The 23,626-nt window shown below is 39.8% G+C and overlaps 1 protein-coding gene across 1 annotated transcript in view; it reads right to left on the bottom strand.

Moving 5' to 3' along the window:
* Positions 1-23,626, bottom strand: part of DNAH8 (dynein axonemal heavy chain 8) — a 347,089-nt gene that overhangs the window by 194,412 nt on the left and 129,051 nt on the right. The window contains exons 30-35 of the mRNA XM_003404207.4: positions 23,448-23,585; positions 23,055-23,295; positions 17,299-17,498; positions 5,025-5,178; positions 2,421-2,584; positions 1,276-1,378 (exon numbers count right to left, since the gene is read on the bottom strand). Coding sequence (XP_003404255.4) covers positions 1,276-1,378; positions 2,421-2,584; positions 5,025-5,178; positions 17,299-17,498; positions 23,055-23,295; positions 23,448-23,585 — 1,000 coding nt within the window. The remainder of the gene's footprint in view (positions 1-1,275; positions 1,379-2,420; positions 2,585-5,024; positions 5,179-17,298; positions 17,499-23,054; positions 23,296-23,447; positions 23,586-23,626) is intronic.

The following is a 23,626-nucleotide window of genomic DNA, read 5'->3' as shown; positions in this document are numbered from 1 at the left end:
ACCCATCCCTGCCTCTTCCCTCCCAGATACATCTGTCTTCTTTCTTGGCTTTATCTCCGGCTTTCACAGCTCTTCCTTCCCTCCTGTCTTTTCTCATCCCCACAACTCCCTAGAAACCAAGAAGGAAGATAATACTAGCCACATCCCGGATTCCCAAACCAGAAACAGCTCTGGGCTGGGTGTTTCACTGCCTTCCCCAGTTCTCTACAGTTTGTTTTTCTCTTTCTCCTGGAAGTACTGGAAATGGCTAAACCCACTTGAGAAGCATTGGCAGGGGAGGGAGGAAAACCAAAAAAAAAAAAAAAAAACCCACAGCCGTCGAGTCAATTTCGACTCATAGTGGCTCTACAGGACAGAGTAGAACTGCCCCATAGAGTTTCCAAGGAGCACCTGGTGTGCTTGAACTGCTGACCTTTTGGTTAGCAGCTGGCGAAGGAGGGAGGAGGGAGGGCAAATCCAAACCACAGACCCTATTTGATCTAAAAACATTTAGAGTAATAATACTCATAATAATGAATTACATTTAGTAAGTACATATTATGTGCCAGAAACTTTGCAATGCATTTTGCATTTTACATCCATTATCTGACAAAACCCTCACGACCATCATATGAGGTGGGGCCATTAATATCCCAATTTTACAGATGAGAAAACTGGGATACAGGAAATTAAGAAGCTTGTCTACGGTCATCCAACTAGTGAGTGGCATAACCGCTGACTCATGCTCACCAACACCACTGGATTCCCTCAGGTAGATAGGCTCCAAGCGCATAGGAAACAGAACATTTTATACTCAACATAATATTTTTTGTTGTTGAGAATATACACAGCAGAACATACACCAACTCAATGGTTTTCACACGTACAGTGACATTGATTACATTCTTTGAGTTGGGTAACCATTCTCACCCTCCTTTTCCAAGTTGTTCCTCCCCCATTAACATAAACTCATTGCCCCCTAAGTTTCCTATCTAATCTTTCGAAATGCTACTGTCAATTCGATCTCGTACAGATAGATCTTAAAAGAGCACAAATGCTCAAGGCAAAAATTCTTTACTAGTTAAGCTAAACTAATGTTTGCTTTTAAGAAGATTTCAGGGGATACGTTTGGTTTCAACTTAATTTTTAATAACTCTTTTTTCCTGCCTGCACTTTTTAAGGTGTTAACTTCATTTTTATGATTGATTACGTGTGCTGTTTGGGAAAAAAATCTATGTCCTAAAAGTCTATTTAGGACATAGATACTTAGAATATACCTGAATGGTATGAATATACCTGAATGGTATGGGAATCACTGGCCTGCCCAAGAATTTCCAGGAGAACTGGATCAGATACAAAGAAGAATCTTGGGAATAGCAGTCGCTTCTTCTCCAAATACCTTAAAATAAAGTCAACAGCATGTTAACAAACGATTTTTCTTCTGAGTTCTTTTTACTTTTAGCCAAGGCACAATTACTAACATCTCCAATAAGATAACAGCAAAACACCTATAGTCATTTCCCATTTGTCTCTGAAATGTCCATGTTTCACCATGGATGACAGTTGGGAAAACAAGTATAAAACCAGAAAGGGATTCAGCGCCAAGCTGCCCCATCATCTGTCATCTTCTCTTTTCTCAACAAGAGGCCTCTTATGACCTTTCCATGAATACTGTGAATCTCATGGCTTAAGTCCTTACAGTGTTGAATCCACCCCCAGTGCCGCGGAGTTGATTCAGACTCATAGCATATTTATAGTGTTGAATAGTGTATATATATGTATACATATGCATATGTGTATGTATATATATGCATATATATACAGTGTTGAATAGTGGTCTCCAAAAGATATATCCACATCCTATTCCCCAGAATCTGTGAATGTGATCTTACTGGAAAAGTGGTCTTTGAAGATATAACTAAGTTAAGGATCTTGAGATGGGGGGATCATCCTGGATTATCCAGGTGGGCCCTAAATACAATGACAGAGACACTAGGGAGAAGAGGAGAGGCCATGTGAAGATGGAGACAGAGACTGGAGTTGTGCAACCACAAGCCAAGGAACATCTGAAGCCACCAGAAGCTAAGAGAAAGGCATGGAATAGGTTTCCCTCTAGAGACTTCAGAAGGAGTGTGGCCCTGCTAACACCTTGATTTTGGCCTTCTAGCCTCCAGGACTTTTAGAGAACAAATGTCTGTTGTTTGAAGCCACCCAGCTTGTGGTAATTTGCTACATCAGCCCTAGAAAACTAATGCAATGCCCTAACCCTCAAATGAAAGGTGTTTTTTTTCCCCCGGAAAAATTTATGTGAAATTTTAGATTTCTATCCCTACCTCCACCATCATGATCAAACTCAAAATGCAGCCAATAGTATTAAATTTGTTTCGGATAAAACACCATGGTATATAAAATAATAGGCAATTTTAAAATCAAGCTCTTACCCTGTAAGGGACTTCTGACATACTTCTAACTGTTCGTGTAAGTGCGGTAACAGTTGCCCCATGGTTTCATCTCCAACACAGCAACTAATCACATTGGGATTCTCATGAGCTCGCTGCATGATTTTGATCCACGACTTGTCAATATTCTGAAATCGTTTTGCTTCCTAAAAAAAAACCCACAGTCATTAAAGATTAGCATGTGGATAATTAGATACGTCAAAGTTTTCACTTTGGAATTTCCCAATAGTTCTTCAAATGAACGTCTATTTATCTCAGGCTACATAATTTGAAAGGACAATTTTTTTTTTTAATCTAGGTTAGTTTTGAACCACAAAAACCCAAAGTCATAAAACTGCTTATTGAAAGACTGCTTTATTATAGTGGAGTTTATCGTTTGTTTCCTTACATGTAGTACGTTTTCTCAAAGTGCCACATGATTAATTCACAGAGTTAACTACTTGAAGTTCAAATCTAGTCTTCCAGTACCCAGGTACTTTGGCTTGATCAGCAAACTGAAGAAGCATGAAAATAATTTTATCTTGGGATCCTTGGAATAATTACAGCTTAATAGTAGCCGGTGGTGGGGAGGACAGTAAAAATCCAAAACAGAAGCTCCACTTGCATTTTGTAGATGAAAATTTTCTATTTATTATGGATGATATTGAGCTTTGCATTCAACTGCAAAGCTATCTCTAGAAATTAGCATAATCTGGTCTCTCTAAAAAATGCAAACTTCTGATTAAAAAACAAATATAAAATTTTTTAGTTTTATGTTTTTAAAACGTGTTACAAAGGGTAATGAGCCATTTTCAAAACCATTTATCTTTGATTTTTAACCTATATTGACCATATTTGTAGGTATGGAAACTCAGTAAGAGCAGGCTTAACTTTATGAGGAAATATACCTTCATAGAATAAAACTACTAGTTATTGGCACTTATTTAAAAGGCCGTGTAGGGTGAAGGACCTACTTTTACCCTAAGTAAGGTGGCCTTTGTGCTTGGCTTCAGAGAAATAGCCGTTGGAGTAACTGGGGGTGCCTTGATCCAGGACTTCCAGGCCACTTGAGAATTTGTACTGTCAAGTGGGGTCTGGCTAGACCACAAAAGACTCACTTGGGAGGCTGATATTAACTAGACTTAAGAGGCATAATTTAGCCTATCATGCAGGGCTGGCCAATAAAAGCCCTGAACACGAAGGCTCAGAAAGCTTCCTGGTTGATGAGTACATCTGCTCTCAGGAGGGCAGCATGCCCCTTGGGACACAGAAACTCTGCATTGTGAACCCTCCCAGACCTCACTCTTTGCATCTCTTCATTTATATTCTTTTTGTCTATAATAAATCTGTAGTCCTAAGTATGGTATACAAAACAAAACAAAAAAACCCACTGCCATCGAGTCAATTCTGACTCATAGTTGGACCCTACAGGACAGAGTAGAACTGCCCCATAGGGTTTCCAAGAAGCGGCTGGTGGATTTGAACTGCTGACCTCTTGGTCAGCAGCCATAGCTCTTAACCATTACGCCACCAGGGCTCCAAGTATGGTGTGTTCTTCATGAATTTTGGGAGTTGTTTCAGGGAATTATAGAAGCAAAGGGCCAGTAGGAGCCACAGGTCAGAAATGAAGGGTGTCATGTGGACTCCTGAGCTTGTGGCTGGCATCTTGAATGGGTAGGGGGAAACCAGTCCTGAATTTATGGCCAGTAGGTCAGAAGGCTGGAGTGCCATGTAGACTCCCCAAACTTGTGCTGTTGTCTGCCTGCTTGGCAATCTGAAGGATGGTGTCCTTTTAACTTGTGAGCTCTGACCTAGCTCCGGGTGGCTAGGGACAGAGAGAAAGAGAGTGCCACAAGGGCAGCTGGAAATAAGGATGGGGAAGTAGGAATGTGAAGACTGGATCAGTCTGCATTTTGGGGGTTGCATTCATGTTGATCCTTACCACATAGGCCCTAATACAGCTGTGTTAAAGTTTTTGTTACAGGCTTCTAAGGCTAAGTTTCCTTGCTTCACAGTATGCTTCTAATCTGCTATTACTAAATTTACTAAAAGTTAATTGGTGTTTACAGAACCCAAATTAATTTTAATACTACTCTCAGAGGAATATTACAACATTAACTCACGGAAGCAATGAACACCTGTAATTTAATGGTACCATATTTTAATGTACCTCACGTTCTCAAATAATCTCGAGATTATTCACTTAGCAAATCTGTTGCTTCTTTCTGCAAGTGTAAATCAGGGGTCAACCCTTTTTTTTTTTTTTTTTTTCTGTAAAGGGCCAGATGGTATCTGTCACAACTACTCAACTATGCTGTTGTAGTGCAAAAGCAGCCTGTTGTTATTTTAGTCACTGTCAAGTTGATTCCGATTCCAACTCATGGGGACACAGCCTCATAAAATACATACACAAATGGCCATGCCTTTGATTCAATAAAACTTTATTTACAAAATCAGACAAGTGAGTCGATGGAAGCTATAGTTTGCCAGCTCCTGGTATAAATAATCAGGACTTGCCCACCTGTGTTTGGGATCATCTGTCTTTACAGAAGCACATACACAGCGCACACCAAATTATCCTATGATAGTTATAAAAGCCATTTTTACCTGAGGCAGCTGTTTGGCAATATCGCCACCTACAAAAACAGCTTCAAGATACACCCAAAGATTCTGCACTACCAGCCACTCTTCAATTATATCTGAGGAAGTAGATAATTTGTATACCCAGTTCTGGATATTCTTTTTAAACGGAGCATTATATCTAAAAAACAAGAATGAGAACTATTATGTTTCAAACAAAATTTAAAAAATAATACTGCCTAACAAAGGAAATTAAAGGAGAAACACTCCTTTAGGAATGGACATTTTTTCCTAAAACAGCCGTCCCTCATAAAGCTGATACGGCTCATGAAGTTCTCGCTTCTTTATAAATAAAACTCATGTAATTTCAGTGATTCACTTACTGTTCCCATGTGTCAGTCACAAAATAGGAAAATAGGCCAAGTTTTATGCCTCAGAGGTCCAGTTCAGAATAGTGCTGGTTGCCTCTGAGAGTAACAGGAGAACGAAGAACAGGATGGCTTTCCAAGACAACGTGAACAAAATCCAAGTAGGGGCTACTTGTGAGAATAACTCATAGGAGGACACTATTTGTTACTGGTCTGTGGGACTACTGAATCTAGGGAGAGAGTGCATCATCGAGGGAATTTCCTTTTATGGATGGTCTGGCAGGCTTCATCAAGCCAGGAGATGGACCATCTCTAAAGAGATGGGACAAATAAGATCCCTAAAGGTCAGGGTAGGGTTAAGATGAAACCAGGTTCCCCTGGAGAAAGGATGCTGCAAGGCCACAGTCATGCTTGAGGTCCGAAGTTCACTTACAGGTGCACTCTTTCCATCCACAGACTGCTAATAATAACCAAAAGGAGATTCTGTAATGCTAGAGATCGGGGAGAGATACCCCAAAAGTGTATGGTTCCTGTTTTCTGATCATCAGGGCTGGCTGAGGGATTTATGAGAATGCAAGGTATTCAGAAAGCTGGGTACAACAAAGAAAGAGGAGCAATAGAGGGATCATAGAGGAAGCAACAGAAAGCTACTGGGCAAAGACCCCAATTACCTACAGTTTAATCAAGAATCTGACCTCAGTTTGTGGCAATGGCAAGTACTTTTGATTCGTGTCATGGCATTTCCTGGTGATTATTTCTTACAACTTTTTCTTTTTTTAACTCCCCATTCCCCCTCTCCTCATCCCCTGATAACCTCTAATCTTCTTTTGTCTTGCTGGATTTACCTATTGTACATATTTCATATAAGTGGGATCATACAATATTTGTCCTTTTGTGTCTGGCTTATTTCACTTAACATGTTTTTCAAGCTTTATCCATGTGGTGGCATGTATCAGGACTTCAATTCTCTTTATAGTTGAATAATACTCCATTACATGTATCTACCACATTTTGTATATTCATTCATCTGTTAATGTTTCCATCTTTTGGTTATTGTGAATAACATAACTTTTCTTGATCCAGGACAGGTTGACTTGAAGGTGCTCATGTGTATAATGGGGTTCTTCCAAGTACGGGATGATGCCTAAGTGAAATGCATAATTTCCCTAAAAGCATATGTTACACATGGAGGTATAAAGGTGAGGGGGTAGGGAAGCTGCACAAAAATTGCCCCAGGGAGGGAGGTGAGCCAGTTTTTCAAGCAGTAAGAGGCATTTTTTCCAACACCCAATATATACTGTCCATCTGGCCTCTGGTCTAGAACTGGATGGCTTCATGTCTAAAGCACCTTCAAAAGCAGGACATGCAGACTAAGATGAAATTGATGGGCATTTCATGGAGTTAAAGCACCTAGTTATTTAGGGCCAAAAATAGTCCTGCATAGAGAATTAAAAAATCATTTTAGATGGTGTATAACTTCCTAATTAAAACAAGAAAGAGATCTGAACCAGTTCCTGTCCCTTGTCTAGGTACTTTCATTGCACGACTTCATATGGTGGAACATGTCTTGCCTGATAGGAAAGCCCATGAAGCCCCATGGAATCAAGTGATGTTGAAGAACCTCAGGGATCCACCAGGAAAGTGTCACAATCCAGGCAATATCTAGGGTCAAGTTTCATTCATGAAGACATACAATTTCCTCTGATGTCACATCAAGGTAGTTCTCTGAAGATCCAGCAGACACAAGGTCAGTCTATGGTTGGCCCTGGAAGAGGCTTTCCAAATCCAGTTGGTGCCGCAAAGTTCTCATCCAGAATGGGTGGCTTCTTATATTCTAACTTTCTAGCAGGGCCTTGGCATTGAGCTTATGAATACTATTACATTCATTTCTACTGCTATAAATAGATATTATACCAATCAGGTTATGTCCAAATAACTGTGAAATGAAGAAGATCTTCAAATTTCTGAATTCCTTGGCCATAGACGCTATTTAGATGAATCTATAGTCCTTCTTCCTGGTCATCCTCGAAATTTGCAATCACCGTGAGGAAGTAGTAGCCCATAAAGTCTAGGAACCACTGAATGGTCACTGTTCCCAGGATCATTCAGATTCAATGGAAGTAGGGGATGCACCCTAGGATCTTGATGTTAGTAAATTCAACTCAGAAATTCCTGGACTAGGAGCTTTGTAGATTAGTACATTATCCAAATACAAGACTGCCTCTGGGTCCAGAGGTCATGCAAGCATGATATTCATTAACCAGTGATCCCAACCTGGGGGAGGGATATTAGAATCTCCACACTCCCTGGACACTAAACTCTGTTAATGATGACGGTGTGACATATTAGGTGTGCTGGGGTGAGGAACAGTTGAGAACTACTGCACGGTTAGTTATAGGAACAGAGGTTGCTACTGCCTAGTCCAAGGATCTGACAGAATACTTAGTCTGACTGAGTCCCACAGGAATTTCCTGAAGCTGCCCTTGAGACCACATTGCCTCATTCAGACCAGTGGACCTAGCACAAATACAGATGCTCTTCACCATTAAAAAAAAAAATCAAGTCTGTAAATGCCAAGCCCCTAGCAGTATATTCCTTTCATGTGTGGCCAACACGCCTTTGCTGGGTCATTGGGTGTGAACGAATTTAGCCAAAGAGGGCAATAATGACAAATCAGAGGAACGAAAGAGAGAGAAGATGAAATGAAAAGGACCTCTCCATGAGGAGCCAAGAGGTTCAGCGGATAAACTGCCAATTTTGTGGGAAATAATTATGATGGGGCCCACCAGGAAAAAAAAGGAGGGAGGAGATAGATGGGTTCCATTAAAGAAGAAATGGAAGCTATGATTAATAGGGAAAACAGAAGGTTCACATAAGGACAGAAAAGAGTTATCAGAACCCTGTGTCATGCCGCAGTTGTAGGGCTGGGCTTTTACCTAAATTCTATAACCATGTTTTAGCTTCCTAGTGCTGCTGTAACAGAAACAGCACAAATGGGAGGCTTTAAAAAAACAGAGATTTATTGACTCATTGTGAAAAAATGTAACTAATGTCACTGAGCAATTTGTATAGGAACTGTCAAATGGGATCCAATTTGCTGTGTAAACTTTCACCAAAAACACAATAAAATATTATTAAAAAAAAAAAAAAGGAGGCAGGGCCAAGACAGCACAGTACCCTGACACTTCCAGTGGTCCTTCTTATAACAAAGATCTGAAAAAACAAGTGAACTGATTATATATGACAATCTAGAAGCCCTGAACATTAAATGCAAAGTTAAGGAATTGGACTGAGTGGCAGGGAGAGGGAAAGATGGTGCAGAAGCAGCAAGGAGTTGCCAGACCTGACACGGCAAGAACCAGCACCCTGCAGGCCAGACCAGCCACTGTTCACGGTAAGGCAAGCAGTGGCACTCAGGATGCATTTTCCACATAGGGAGAGACTAAATGGCAGAGAATCTGCTCAACCCTCCAGAACCAGTGAAAAGCAGCCTTTAATTGGCAAAAGATAAGTACATGCGTATAACCTACTGTGTGGATCAAAAAACACCCTGTTTCAGAAGAACTTCTCTCCCATTTACTTGCTCCCTCCCCACTCTGCACCAGTCCCAGGCAGGCTTCCCCTGGGCCAAAAGTAGAGCCCATCAAGTGCCCTGAGCCATTCTCCTGGCCTGGGACAGGGAACCAATTAACAAATAGGAAAAAATAACCTGCCACCTCCCCTAAGCCAGGAACTGAGGGAAGAAACAGCTCCTTTGCCTAGGCACAGGCATAAGGGGTCCACAGATGTTGAATGCCTTTGACTCCGGCATAGACCTGTGTGGGCCCATTTCAACAGTATAGGACCTCATTAGCAAAGTATAACAGAGTATATATACCTGAAGCCTAACTTCACTGTGTCAGCTATATGGTGGGATGGTAGGTTCGTGACATTTCACACTGCTCTGCCCATTGAGCAGGGTCCTCACCTACCCACATCAGGGGCCTGAGGACTGGAGGCTCCACCCGTGCCACCTAGCCACCAGAAACAGGGGTCCAAGAATAAGTGGGGCCTCCCAGTCCTTACAGCCAGAAGCACTGGATGCCCATAGTCTGGCTGCAAAACACACCCACCCACACACTGTAGGGAACAGGGACACACTTTCCTCCCAGACACTCAGGGGCAGCCATCAAAACCCTACTTTGTTCAGTGCATGACCTCCTACTGCAGCCAGATGCCTGTGCCTACTCCGATCACCCCTGCCCATCTAGGACTGTAGGTAAAGACCTGCACCACACACTTGGTGACTATCTGGACACCTGAGCTGAATCCATAAAGAAAAGTAAATGGACTCCTGGGCTCACATACCTAGTAACTGCTCTAACCACCTGGTGACAGGATGTTAGAGCTTCAAAGGCATCGATACTCAAACTAGCTCACATAAGCAGCTTATTTGGGCATATCAAAACAAGAAGCTAGGACACAGTAAGCAAACATAAAATAAATAAATACAATAACTTACTGATGGCTCAGAGACAATATCAAATCACATAAAGAGATAGTCCATGATGACTTCAGCAAGCTCCCAAAACAATGAGGCAAGAAATCTTCCACGGGAAGAGAATTTCTTGGAATTTCCAGAGGTAGAATACAGAAGATTAATATACAGAACTCTTCAAGAGATCAGGCAAAATGCAGAGCAAGCCAAGGAACACACAGACAAAGCAACAGAGGAACTTAAGAAGATTATAGAAGAGCACAATGACAAACTTAACAGGCTGCAAGAATCCAGAGAGAGACAGGAAACAGAAATCCAGAAGATTAACAATAAAATTTCAGAATTAGACAACTCAACAGAAAGTCATAGGAGCAGAATCGAGGCAATGGGAGTCAGAATTAGTGAGATTGAGGATAAAGCACTTGGCACCAACATATTTGAGGAAAACTCAGATATAAGAATTTAAAAAAATGAAGAAACTCTAAGAATTATGTGGGACTCTATCAAGAGGAATAACCTACAAGTGACTGGAGTACCAGAACAGGGGCAGCAGAGGGGAGGGAGAACAGAAAATACAGAGAGAATTATTGAAAATTTCTTGGCAGAAAACTTCTCTGATATCGTGAAAGACGAGAAAACATCTATCCAAGACACCCATCAAACCCCACACAAGGTAGATCCCAAAAGAAAGTCACCAAGACATAATCAAACTTGCCAAAACCAAAGATAAACAGATAATTTTAAGACTGGCAAGGAATAAATGAAAAGTCATCTACAAAGGAGAGGCAATAAAACTAAGCTTCGACTACTCAGCAGAAACTATGCAGGCAAGAACGATGGGATGACATATATAAAGCCCTGAAGGAAAAAAAATGCCAGCCAAGAATTATATTTCCAGCAAAACTGTCTCTTAAATATGATGGCAAAATTCAGGCATTTTCAGAAAAACAGACGTTTTAGGGAATCTGCAAAAACCAAACCAAAATTACAAGAAATACTAAAGGGAGTCCTCCCGTTAGAAAATCAACAATATCAGGTAACAACCCAAGACTCAAACACAGGACAGAGCAACCAGATATAAACAGATAAGGAAGTAAGAAAATAAATCAAAGCCAAGCCACAGGAAATAGGGAATAGAGACACCAATATGTAAAAGATGACAACATTAAACCAAAAAAAGGGACAAAAAAATGTAGTCATAGATCTTTCATAAGGAGAGGAAGTCAAGGCAATATCAGAAAATAAAGGATTGGTTTAAACTTAGAAATATAGGGGTAAATATTAAGGTAACCACAAAGGAAACAAACAATCCTACATATCAAAAAAAAAAAAAGAAAAACATAAAGACTCAGCAAATACAAAATCAATGAAAAATATGAAAAGAAAATACATAAAGAAAAATGACTCAGCACAGAAAATTAAGTGGAACAAAGAAACTGTCAACAACACACAAAAAAAGACATCAAAGTGACAGAACTAAACTCATACCTATTAGCAGTTACACTGAATGTAAATGGACTAAATACACCAATAAAGAGACACAGAGTGGCAGAATGGATTAAAAAACATAATCTGTTTATACGCTGCCTACAAGAGGCACCCCTTAACCTCAAAGACACAAACAAACTAAAACTCAAAGGATGGAAAAAAAGTATATGAAGAAAACAACAATCAAAAAAGAGCAGAAGTAGCAAAACAGACTTTAAAGTTAAATCACCACGAAGGATAAGGAAGGACACCATATAATGATTAAAGGGTCAACACACCAAGAGGACATAACTATAATAAATATCTATGCACCCAATGATAGGGCTCCAAAATACATAAAACAAACTCTAACAGCATTGAAAAAAAAAGATAGACAACTCCACAATAAGAGTAAGAGACTTCGACACACCTCTTTCAGTGAAGGACAGAACATCCCGAAAGAAGCTCAGTAAAGACATGGAAGATCCAAAAGCCACAATCGACCAACTTGATCTCATAGACATATACAGAATACTCCACCCAACAGCAGCCAAGTATGCTTTCTTTTCCAACACACATGGAACATTATCTAGAATAGACCACATATTAGGCCATAAAGCAAGCCTTAACAGAATCCAAAACATCGAAATATTACAAAGCATCTTTTCTGACCATAAAGCCATAAAAGTAGAAATCAATAACAGAAAAAGCAAGGAAAAAAAAATCGAACACATGGAAACTGAACAACACCTCGCTCAAAAACTACTGGGTTACAGAAGAAATTAAGGACGGAATAAATAAATTCAGAGACTCTAATGAGAATGAAAACACATCCTACCAGAACCTTTGGGGACAGAGCAAAAGTAGTGCTCAGAGGTCAATTTATAGCAATAAATGCACACATACAAAAAGAAGAAAGGGCCAAAATCAAAACATTAACCCTACAACTCGATCAAATAGAAAGAGAGCAGCAAAAGAAGCCCTCAGGCTCCAGAAGAAAGCAAATAATAAAAACTGGAGCAGAATTAAATGACACAGAGAATAGAAAAACAATTGAAAGAGTTAACAAGACCAAAAGCTGATTCTTTGAAAAGATCAACAAAACCGATAAACCACTGGCCAAACTGACAAAAGAAAAGCAGGAGAGGAAGCAAATAACCTGCATAAGAAATGAGATGGACGATATCATGACAGACCCAACTGAAATTAAAAGAATCATAACAGAATACTATGAAGAACTGTACTCTAACAAATTTGAAAACCTAGAGGAAATAGACAAATTTCCAGAAACACACTACCTACCTAAACTAACACAAACAGAGGTAGAACAACTAAATAAACCTGTAACAAAAGAAGAGTTGAAAAACTCACAACCAAAAAAAGCCTGGGCCTGGACACTTTTACTGGAGAATTCTACCAAACTTTCAGGGAAGCGTTAACATCACTACTACTAAAGGTATTTCGGAGCATAGAAAAGGATGGATGGAACACTCCCAAACTCATTCTGTGAAGCCAGCATAACCCTGATACCAAAACCAGATAAAGACACCACAATAAAAGAAAGTTACAGACCAATATCCCACAAGAATACAGATCCAAAAATCCTGAACAAAATTCTAGTCAATAGAATTCAACAACATATCAAAAAAATAATTCACCATGACCAAGTGGGATTCCTAAAAGGTATGCAGGGCTGGTTCAGCAATAGCAAAACAATCAATGTAATCCATCACATAAACAAAAGACAACAACCACATGATCTTATCAATTGATGCAGAAAAAGCATTTGACAAAGTCCAACAGCGATTCTTCATAAAAACTCTCAGCAAAATAGAAGGGAAATTTCTCAACATAATAAAGGGCATTTATACAAAGCCAACAGCCAACACCATCCTAAATGGAGAAAGCCTAAGGCATTCTCCTTGAGAACAGGAACCAGACAAGGATGCCCTTTATCATGACTCTTATTCAATATTGTGCTGGAGGTCCTAGCCAGAGCAATTAAGCAATAAAAAGAAATAAAGAGGATCCAAATTGGTAAGGAAGAACTCAAAGTGTCTCTATTTACCAATAATATGATCTTATACACAGAAAACCCCAAAGAATCCACAAGAAGATTACTGGAACTAACAGTAGATTTCAGCAAAGTTTCAGGATACAAGATAAACACACAAAAATCAGATGTATTCCTCTACACTAACAAGGAGAACTTCAAAGAGGAAATCAACAAATCAATACCATTTACAATAGCCCCCACGAAGACAAAACGCTTAGGAATAAATCTAACTAGAGCTATAAAAGACCTATACAAAAAAAAAAAAAACTACAAGATACTACTGCAAGAAACCAAAAGAGACCTACTTAAGTGGAAAAACTTACCTTCCACATGTTAGGGAGACTCAACATTGTGAAAATGTCGATCCTACCCAAAGCAACCTACTGATACAATGCAATCCCAACCTAAATTCCAATGGTACGTTTTAATGAGATGGAGAAACAAATCACCAACTTCGTATGGAAAGGGAAGAGACCTCGGATAAGTAAAGCATTACTGAAGAAGAAGAACAAAGTGGGAGGCCTCACATTACCTGATTTTAGAACCTATTATACTCCACAGTAACCAAAACAGCCTGGTACTGGTACAATGATAGATACATAGACCAATGGAACAGAATTGAGAATCCAGACGTAAATTTATCCACCTATGAGCAGCTGATATTTGACAAAGGCCCACAGTCTGTTAACTGGGGAAAAGACAGTCTCTTTTCCCCAAACAAAACAAAACAAGATCCATACCTCACACCATGCACAAAAAGTAACTCAAAATGGATCAAAGACCTAAATATAAAATCTAAATTGATAAAAATCATGAAAGAAAAAATAAGGACAACATTAGAAATCCTAATATGTGGCATAAACAGAATACAAACCATCACTAACAATGCACAAACACGAGAAGAGAAACTAGACAACTGGGAGCTCCTAAAAATCAAACACACTCATCAAAAGACTTCATCAAGAGTAAAAAAACAACCTGGTGACTGGGAAAAAATTTTTGGCTACAACAAATCCAGTCAGCGTCTAATCTCTAAAATCTACAAGATACTGCAAAAACTCAACTACAAAAAGACAAATAACCCAATTAAAAAATGAGCAAAGGAGTGAACAGCCACTTCACCAAAGAAGACATTCAGGCAGCTACCAGATACACGAGGAAATGCTCACGATCATTAGCCATTAGAGAAACGCAAATCAAAACTACAATGAAATACCATCTCACCTCAGCTAGGCTAGCATTAATCCAAAAAACACAAAATAATAAATGTTGGAGAGGTTGTGGAGAGACTGGAACACTTACATACTGCTGGTGGGAATGGAAAATGGAAATCAATTTGGTGCTTTCTTAAAAAGCTAGAAATAAAAGTACCATAAGATCCAACTTCTTGGAATACATCCTAGAGAAAGAGCCACCACATGAATAGATATATGCACACCCATGTTCACTGTAGCACTGTTCACAATAGCAAAAAGATGGAAACAACCTAGGTATCCATCAACAGATGAATGCATAAACAAATTATTGTATATTCACACAATGGAATGCTACACAATGATAAAGAACAATGATGAATCTGCAAAACATCTCATAACATGGATGAATCTGGAAGGCATGCTGAGTGAAGTTAGTCAGTCACAAAAGGACAAATATTGTAAGAGACCACTATTATAAGAACTCAAGAAATGATTTAAACACAGAAGAAAACATTCTTTGATGGGTATGAGGGTAGGGAAGGAAGAAGAAGAGTATTCACTAACTAGATAGTGGATAAGAATTATCTTAGGTGAAGGGAAGGACAGCACACAATACAGAAGTCAGCACAACTGAACTAAACCAAAAGCTAAGAAGTTTCCTTAATACAACCAAACACTTTGAAGGACAGAGTAGCAGGGGTAGTGGTCTGGGGACTATGGTTTCAGGGGACATCTGGGTCAACTGCCATAACAAAGTTCATTAAGAAAATGTTCGGCATCCCACTTTGGTGAGTGGCATCTGGGGTCTTAAAAGCTGGCGATCAGCCATCTTACATACATCAATTGGTCCCAACCCACATGCAGCAAAGGAGAATGAAGAATGCCAAAGATACAAGGAAAATATTAAACCAAGAGACAAAAAGGGCCACATAAACTAGAGACTCCATCAGTCTGAGACCAGAAGAACTAGACGGTGCCTGGCTACCACCAATGACTGCCCTGACAGGGAACACAACAGAGAGTTCCTGATGGAGTAGGAGAAAAGTGGGATGCAGAACTCAAATTCTAGTAAAAAGACCAGACTTAGGGGTCTGACTGAGACTGGAGGGACCCCAGAAGACATGGCCCCCGGCCTGTCTGTTAGCCCATAACTGAAACCATTCCCAAAGCCAACTCTTCAGACAAAGATTAGACTGGACTATAAGATATAAAATGATACTCATGAAGAGAGTGCTTCTTAGCTCAAGTAGATACATGAGACCAATAGGCAGCTCCTGTCCGGAGGTGGGATGAGAAGGCAAAAAGGGATAGGAGCTGGTTAAGTGGACACAAGAAATCCGGGGTGGAAAGGAGGAATGTGCTGTCACATTATAAGGAGAGCAACTAGGGTCACATAACAAAGTGTGTATAAATTTTTGTACGGGAAACAAACTCGAAGTATAAACTTTCACTTAAAGCACAATAAAAAAAAATGATAAAATATGGGATGAAAAATTTTTTTAAAAAAAGAGAGGTTTTCTGAACACAACCAAACACTTCAACGGACTGAGTAGCAGTGGCGGGGCTCTGGAGACCATGGTTTCAGGAGACATCTAGGTGAACTGGCATAACAAAGTTTATTAAGAAAATGTTCGGCATCCCACTTTGGTGAGTGGTGTCTGGGGTCTTAAAAGCTTACAAGCAGCCTTCTAAGATGCATCAATTGGTCCCAACCCACCTGGAGCAAAGGAAAATGAAGACCACCAAAGACACAAGGAAAATGTTAGCCCAAGAGACAAAAGGGCCAATAAACCAGAGACTCCATCAGCCTGAGACCAGAAGAACTTGATGGTGCCTGGCTACCATCAATGGCCACCCTGACAGGGAACACAACAGAAAGACCCTGATGGAGCAGGAGAAAAGTAGGGTGCAGAACTCAAATTCACATAAAAAGACCAGACTTAATGGGCTGAGACTACAGAAACCCCAGAAGACATGGCCCCTGGCCTCTCTGTTAACCCAGAACTAAAACCATTGCTGAAGCCAACTCTTTAGACAAAGACTAGACTGGACTATAAAACATAAAATAATACTCGTGGAGAGTGTGCTTCTCAGTTCAAGTAGTTATACAAGATTAAATGGGCAGCTCCTGTCTGGAGGAGGGATGAGAAGGCAGAAAGGGTTAGGAGCTGGCTGAATGGACACAGGAAATGTGGGGTGGAAAGGGGGAGTGTGCTGTCACATTATACGGATTGTCACTAGGGCCGCATAACTATATGTGCGTAAATTTTTGCATGAGCAATTAACTTTAGCTGTAAACTTTCACGAGCACAATAAAAAATAAAAAAAGAGAGAGAAATTTATTTCCTTCCAGCTTAGATGGCTAGAAGTCCAAATTCAGGGCACTGGCTCTAAGGTAAGGCTCTCTCTCTGTTGGTTCTGGGGGAAGATCCCTGTCTCTTCCAGCATCCCTCAGTTCCTTGGGGATCTTCATGTAGCATGGTATTCCCGTTTGTGCTCTCACATCTATTTTTATGCTGCTCTTTATATCATTCAGAAGTGGTTAAGTTTAGGAAGGACATACCCTACACTGATATGGCCTCATTAACAAAACAAAGAAAATCCTAGTCCCAAAGCAGATTCCATCCACAGGTCTAGGGGTTAGGATTCCAACTCGTATTTTGGGGGAATACAACTCAATTCATAACAAACCATAAATACAAACTAAAACCTCCTCCTCCCAAAGTTATAAAATTACCTGTTACTTAGTAAGGAACTTAAGACCATTAAACTATCCTCCATCAAGGTGATAATTTCTCCAGACTCAGTTCCTTTGAGCAGGAGCTCTCCCTTTCCTTTAAATGCTGCAAAACTAAGGTTCTGGTTGGTCCAGTTCTCAACCACCTGAGTCAGCTTGGCTTCAATATCCTTCTCTTTAATGGCAGATATGCAAATGTCCTTTGGAGGAAAATCAGAGAGCATGTCAGGACATTTTCAACTACAGATTAAGCACACCATAATATCATAGCATTTTTTAGCTTGAAAGGGGCCTAGAAGTCATCTAGCTTATTTAGCCATTTTATGGCCAAGAAAACTGAGGCTCATGACCATTGTGTTGCAGATTCAAACTAGGATCCCCTGGCTCTCTGGCTCCTATGCTACAGACAGTTTTTAACATCTGATGACGGAACTTAGATCATCATGTTTCTTGATTACATTGTTAACTGGAGTTGAGTTTTTGTTTTTATTTTCTTGGTTAACGTGGAGATAATCACAATCATCCTGTCTATCTCAGAGGTCTGATATGAAAATATATGTGAGTGTCCTTTGAAATCTTTAGAGCAGCAGTAAATATTACTATAGTCCTGCCTAGAAGGCAATTATACTTTTTCTTATGGGTTTTCTGATATGAAAGACTCACAAGGTGTCTTAGGTATCCAGTGCTGCTATAACAGAAATACTACAAGTGGATGGCTTTAAGAAAGAGAAATTTATTTTCTCACAGTCTAGTAAGGTAGAAGTCCAAATTCAGGGTGTTGGCTCCAGGGGAAGGCTTTCTCTCTCTGTCAGCTCTGAAGGAAGGTCCTTCTCATCAATCTTCCCCTGGACTAGGAGCTTCTCCTTGTAGGAAGCCCAGGTCCAAAGAATGCACTCTGCTCCTGGCGCTGCTTTGTTGGTGGTATGAGGTCCATATGTCTCTCTGCTCGATTCTTTCTTTTATATCTCAAAAGAGATTGGCTCAAAACACAGTCCAATCTTGTAGACTGAGTCCTACCTCATTAACATAACTGCCACCCATCCGACCTTATTAACATCATAAAAAAACATCATAGAGGTAGGATTTACAACACATAGGAAAATCACAACAGAGGACAAAATGGTGGACAATCACACAATACTGGGAATCATGGCCTAGCCAAATTGATATACATACTTTTGGGGGACACAATTCAATCCATGATGCAAGGGAATGAATATAAAAGGGCAGTATCTTCCCTACCATGCTTCACTTATTTTCACACTTAGAATCACAGAGTCACAGATATGGAAAGAAATTTAAAGGTGCAAGATATGTCCACAAATAATTATAATACGAATAAGTACGTCATAAGAGTCGTATGAACTGTTATGAGTTCTGAGGAGGAGGCGCTTCACTGAGGAGGTAGCACTGGAGAGGAAGTGGGATTCCAACAGGTACCTGGGTGGGGCAAACAGTTTGTGCTCCACTCCTAAAGGTTGCTAGTTCAAACCCACCCAGCGGCACCACGGAAGAAATGTCTGAGATCTGCTTCTGTAAAGATCACAGCCAAGAAAACCCTATGGAGCAATTTTACTATGTAACACTTGGGGTCATCATGAGTTAAAATAGACTAGATAGCAATGGATTTGCCTCAGTTTTGGGGATTCCAAGAAGGAGTCACTGAGGAGGGAAAGCACATTCTTTAGGGTGGGAAAAGGCTTCCTTTAGAGGCCGTGAATCCAGTAACAATAGTAATTCAGTTTGATTAATGGTAAATCCTGTGGGGCAGAGCAATAGGATGTACCTGGGGTAGACAGTACTGGGAATTCGTTTTGGAGTATTAATAGTTAAAAACTGAAACCTAGTATTCCTTGGAATTGTAAAACGAAGATTTCAAAGCACAGACTATGGATAGCTATGTTCTTACGAGTACAACATCCACTAATAAAAATGAGATCATCCTCAAAGATTTTTTAACCCTATGTTTCTTTCAATAGTATCCTAGTGACATTTACAAATAGGAAAAAGCGTTTTGAAAGTAAACTTTTTGTATACCAAAAAACCAAAACCAAACTTGTGCTATCAAGGCCATTCCAACTCACAAAGACGCCATGTGTTACAGAGTAGAACTGCTCCATACAGTTTTCTTGGCTGTAATCTTAATGGAAGATCTCCAGGCCTTTCTTCCATGATACCACTGGGTGGGTTTGAAGCACCAACTTTAGGTTAGTAGCCAAACACAAGCCATTAGTACCACAAATGCTTTGAAAGCAAAACTTTTGGTATACGTATGTTGTTAAAAATTGAGGAGGGGAGGTAAGGGGTGGGAAAGGAAGTCACACAACCACCAAATAAGGAAGGCAGAAAACTCAAATCCATATATATAGTGGTACATGTCCTCTCTTCCAAAACACAGAATAATGGATAAAATACAAAAATAGAAAGTAAAAGACCAATAATACCCATTACCCATTGCCATCAAGTTAATTCCAACTCACAGCCACTCTATAGGACAGAGTAGAACTGCTCCATAGGGTTTCCAAAGCTATAAATCTTTACAGAGGCAGGCTGCTGCATCTTTCTCCCACATAGTAGCTGGTGGGTTCAAACCAACAACCTTCTGGTTAGCAGCTGAGCATTTAACCACTGCCACCAGGGCTCCAATATAAAAAATACCAGGCTTAAAAATAAGATAAACATCTTGTTATGGATTGAATTGTGTCCACCAAAAATATGTGCCGTAACTCCTAACCCCTCTCTCTATGGTTATAATCCCATTTGGTAAGAGGTTCTTTGTTATGTTAATGAGACAGGATTAGTGTAGGGTATATCTTATGTCAACCTCTTTTGGAGATGCGGAGAAGAGAGAAGCCAAGCCACATGAAGATCATCCAGAAGAAGAAGCTCAAAGAAACAAGGACCTTCCTCCAGAGCCAACAGAGTGAGAAAGCCTTCCCCGAGAGTTGGGACCCTGTATTTAAGCTTCTAGCCTCCTAAACGGTGAGAAAATAAATTTCTGTTTGTTAAAGCCACCCACTTGTGGTATTTCTGTTATAGCAGCACTAGATATCTAAGACAATCTTCATGAACCAGAAGTAGAAAAGATAACCAAAACAATGGGTGGAGATGAAGCTTCACCTCCACCCACAAACCTTTAGTCAGTGGTAGGCAGGTCTTATGTTCCTGAAAGTGGTCTATACGAGAGGAAGCATCAGAGCTGGGAGCTGGAACCTACCGTTTGTGGAAGCACTGTCTCCAGCTGCTGCTATTTGGCCATTTAGATTAAACGAAGCTGTTTGTTGACTAGGTGGATAGGGTGACACAGGTGCACCTCACAGCCAGGACCTGACCAGGTCACCTCATGCCTGGACCTGCTATCCCACAGCAGAATAACCAAAAAAAAAACAAACCCATTGCCATTGAGTCAATTCTGACTCATAGCAACCCTATAGGACAGGGTAGAACCGCCTCATAAGGTTTCCAAGGGGCAGCTGGTGGATTCAAACTGCCAACATTTTGGTTAGCAGGTGAGCTCTTAACCACTGCACCACCAGGGCTTAAGAATAGTGGGTGTACACATTTAGGGCAAGGGAGAATGAAGAAAACCAAAGACACAAGGGAAAGATTAGTCCAAAGGACTAATGGACCACAAATGCCACACCCTCCACCAGACTAAGTCCACTACACCTAAAAGGTGCCCTGCTACCACCACTGACTGCTGTGACAGGGATCAAAAGAGAAGGTTCCAGACAGAGCCGGAGAAAAACGTAGAACAAAATTCTAACTCACAAAAAAAGACCAGACTTACTGGCCGGACAGAGACTAGAGAAACTCTAAGAGTACGGCCCCCGCACACCGTTTTAGCTTAGTAATGAAGTCACCCCTGAGGTTCACCCTTCAGCCAAAGATTAGACAGGCCCATAAAACAAAACAAGACTAAAGCAGTATATCAGCCCAGGGGCAAGGACTAGAAAGCAGGGGGGACAGGAAAGCTGGTAATAATAGGGAACCTAAGGTCAAGAGGGGAGAGTGTTGACATGTCATGGGGTTGGTAACCAGTGTCATAAAACAATATGTGTACTAACTGTTCAATGAGAAACTAGTTTGTTCTGTAAACCTTCATCTAAAGCACAATTAAAAAAATCATCTATATGAGATGAAATGGTCAACATTTACCCTAAAGCTCAGACGAGAAGGGGACTGGGGGAGACAGTAGAGAAACTGGATTAATGGAAGCAGAACAACCAGAACAAGAAAAAAAAAAAAAAGAATAGTGAGTGTAAATGGCTTTATAACACCTGGTTCTGGACTTGGGGCCAGAGGAGATGGGGAATTGTGAAGGAAACCACAAAACCACTAAGCAAGAAGACTAAAACACGGAGAGAGAGAAATAATTTTAACAAATTATATAAGCCATTTTTTTTAAACTTGCCATTCAACATGATCCTTCCCAAAATAGAAATTCTCAAACCCACGAGAAAATGGAATGCTCAGAGGGACAGCCAACATAAAAACCAAACTCTGTCCAGATGAAATTAATTTTATAGGACAATTTAAAATCTTCAACTATGTTCAATCTGGGAATCCTTCAGTATGGGGAAGTATAGATAAAATAATATTGTCCATGAGTTGATAACTGTTGAAACAAAGGATTCTCTACTTTTACATATGTTTGAAATTTTCCATAAAAAAATTTTCAAAGTAATTATGTTTAGAGTGCTCAGAGAGATAAAAGAAGAAACAGTGTCTATAAAAAGGAGCATAAAAAAAAAAGAATGAAACAAAGGTAGAAATGAAAAAAGAACAGACGGACACACAAAAAAATTAAAAACCCTGGAAAACGTAATAATAAAAAATTTAACTGACTTAATAGGAAAAAGTATAAAATCAGAAATTTAGAAAATAGTTCTGAGGAACTCATCAAGAACACAACACAGAAATGGACAGATTTTTTTTTTTAATTGGAAGTATATTTTAAGGCACAAGGAGGATAGATTGAGGGGCTCCAAAATGAATATGAGTTATAGGATTATTTTGTAAATGCCAGGATTTTCTGTGATCATTCCTAATTTTGAAGGTGCACTATGTAGGACAAATAGCATACCCTCTAATAAAATAATCTGTTCAATTTTCAGAAAAAGGAGCTATTATTTAAAACCCTTTTGTTACCAATTTTAATCTTTTTTAAAATTTCTTTGATGCTATGTGTTTTCACTAATGGAAGAAGGCACGCTGATTCAAAGATCAATTTGAAATTTTTGATGAGAGTTCTAAATTTTGAGATATATGATCTGGCAATACAAGCCACCAATGACATGAGTGGCTCTGTGGTGCCACCAATCTGTGGTATGACAATATACCAATGAGAGCTAGATAAGTAATTTATTGTGGGTGCCTTTCCATTAGGTTATATGGGGAAACTGGTTTTCCAAATTTGACACAGAAAAACCGAAATGAACCCATCAGGGCTCCCTATCACACAGGAAAGCTAGAATTATGCTTGCAAGCCTTATCTCACAGAGCTAAAGGGGGAATACAAGGCCTAAGTCTACAAAACTAACACATCCAGGAAGCATCACCTAATAGAATGCTCAGCCTACACAATGAGGTTCCAACTCCAGTCAGGGTAGTTTCAAAAGGGACCCACCTTGAAGCTTAATGCATTAGAACTTGAATAAGGCCTGACCTCTGAGGTCCAGAGGCATAAAAAGTGGCTGGCATACCATTTATGCCAGTAGTAACAAGAGTTAGTAAGACCTCCTACTGTTATGTACCTCAATATCATCCTTATTTTTAAGGAGTGGTGCTTCCATAATATTTCTAAGACAAAAAGAATCAGATTCCACATCAAATGGGGTTCCAGTTAACTCAGAGATTCGATCCCAGTGTCTCTGTTTCATCGCCTTATTGGTCATCATTTCTAGCAGAGGACACGACTCACTGAAATCATCAATTCTTTTTTTAAGATCCAAAAAAGCTTGCCAATCTTTAAGTCCTTTTGGAAGTTTACGACATCTTTCAGAAAAAAAGAAAAAAAAGAGTCACCTATACCTTTCTTTGAAGAAAGATTTATGTACACACAACAATGTATCAGTTTGTGAAATGCCTATAGTAGCCTCAGAAGATGGAGACAATATAAAGGTAAGCTTAATTTGATTGAAATTCACCTGTTTTGAAATTCCTGAAGTTCTGCGTTAATTTTCTCAATATCTACGTCTCCCCAAAGCATTTCATAATAACCACTAATATTGCTCATTACAGTATCATACAGTCCATACAGCTTCTGCAGCAAGTTGAGTTCCTTTCTGGAAAACAAAATAATTAAGTCACTACATAGTGTGTATTT

The sequence above is a fragment of the Loxodonta africana genome, chromosome 1 (genome assembly GCF_030014295.1).
Source record: "Loxodonta africana isolate mLoxAfr1 chromosome 1, mLoxAfr1.hap2, whole genome shotgun sequence".
In the NCBI taxonomy this organism is placed as follows: domain Eukaryota; kingdom Metazoa; phylum Chordata; class Mammalia; order Proboscidea; family Elephantidae; genus Loxodonta; species Loxodonta africana.
Note: the sequence above shows the minus strand (reverse complement) of the source record. Positions and strands in the feature narration are given on the sequence as shown.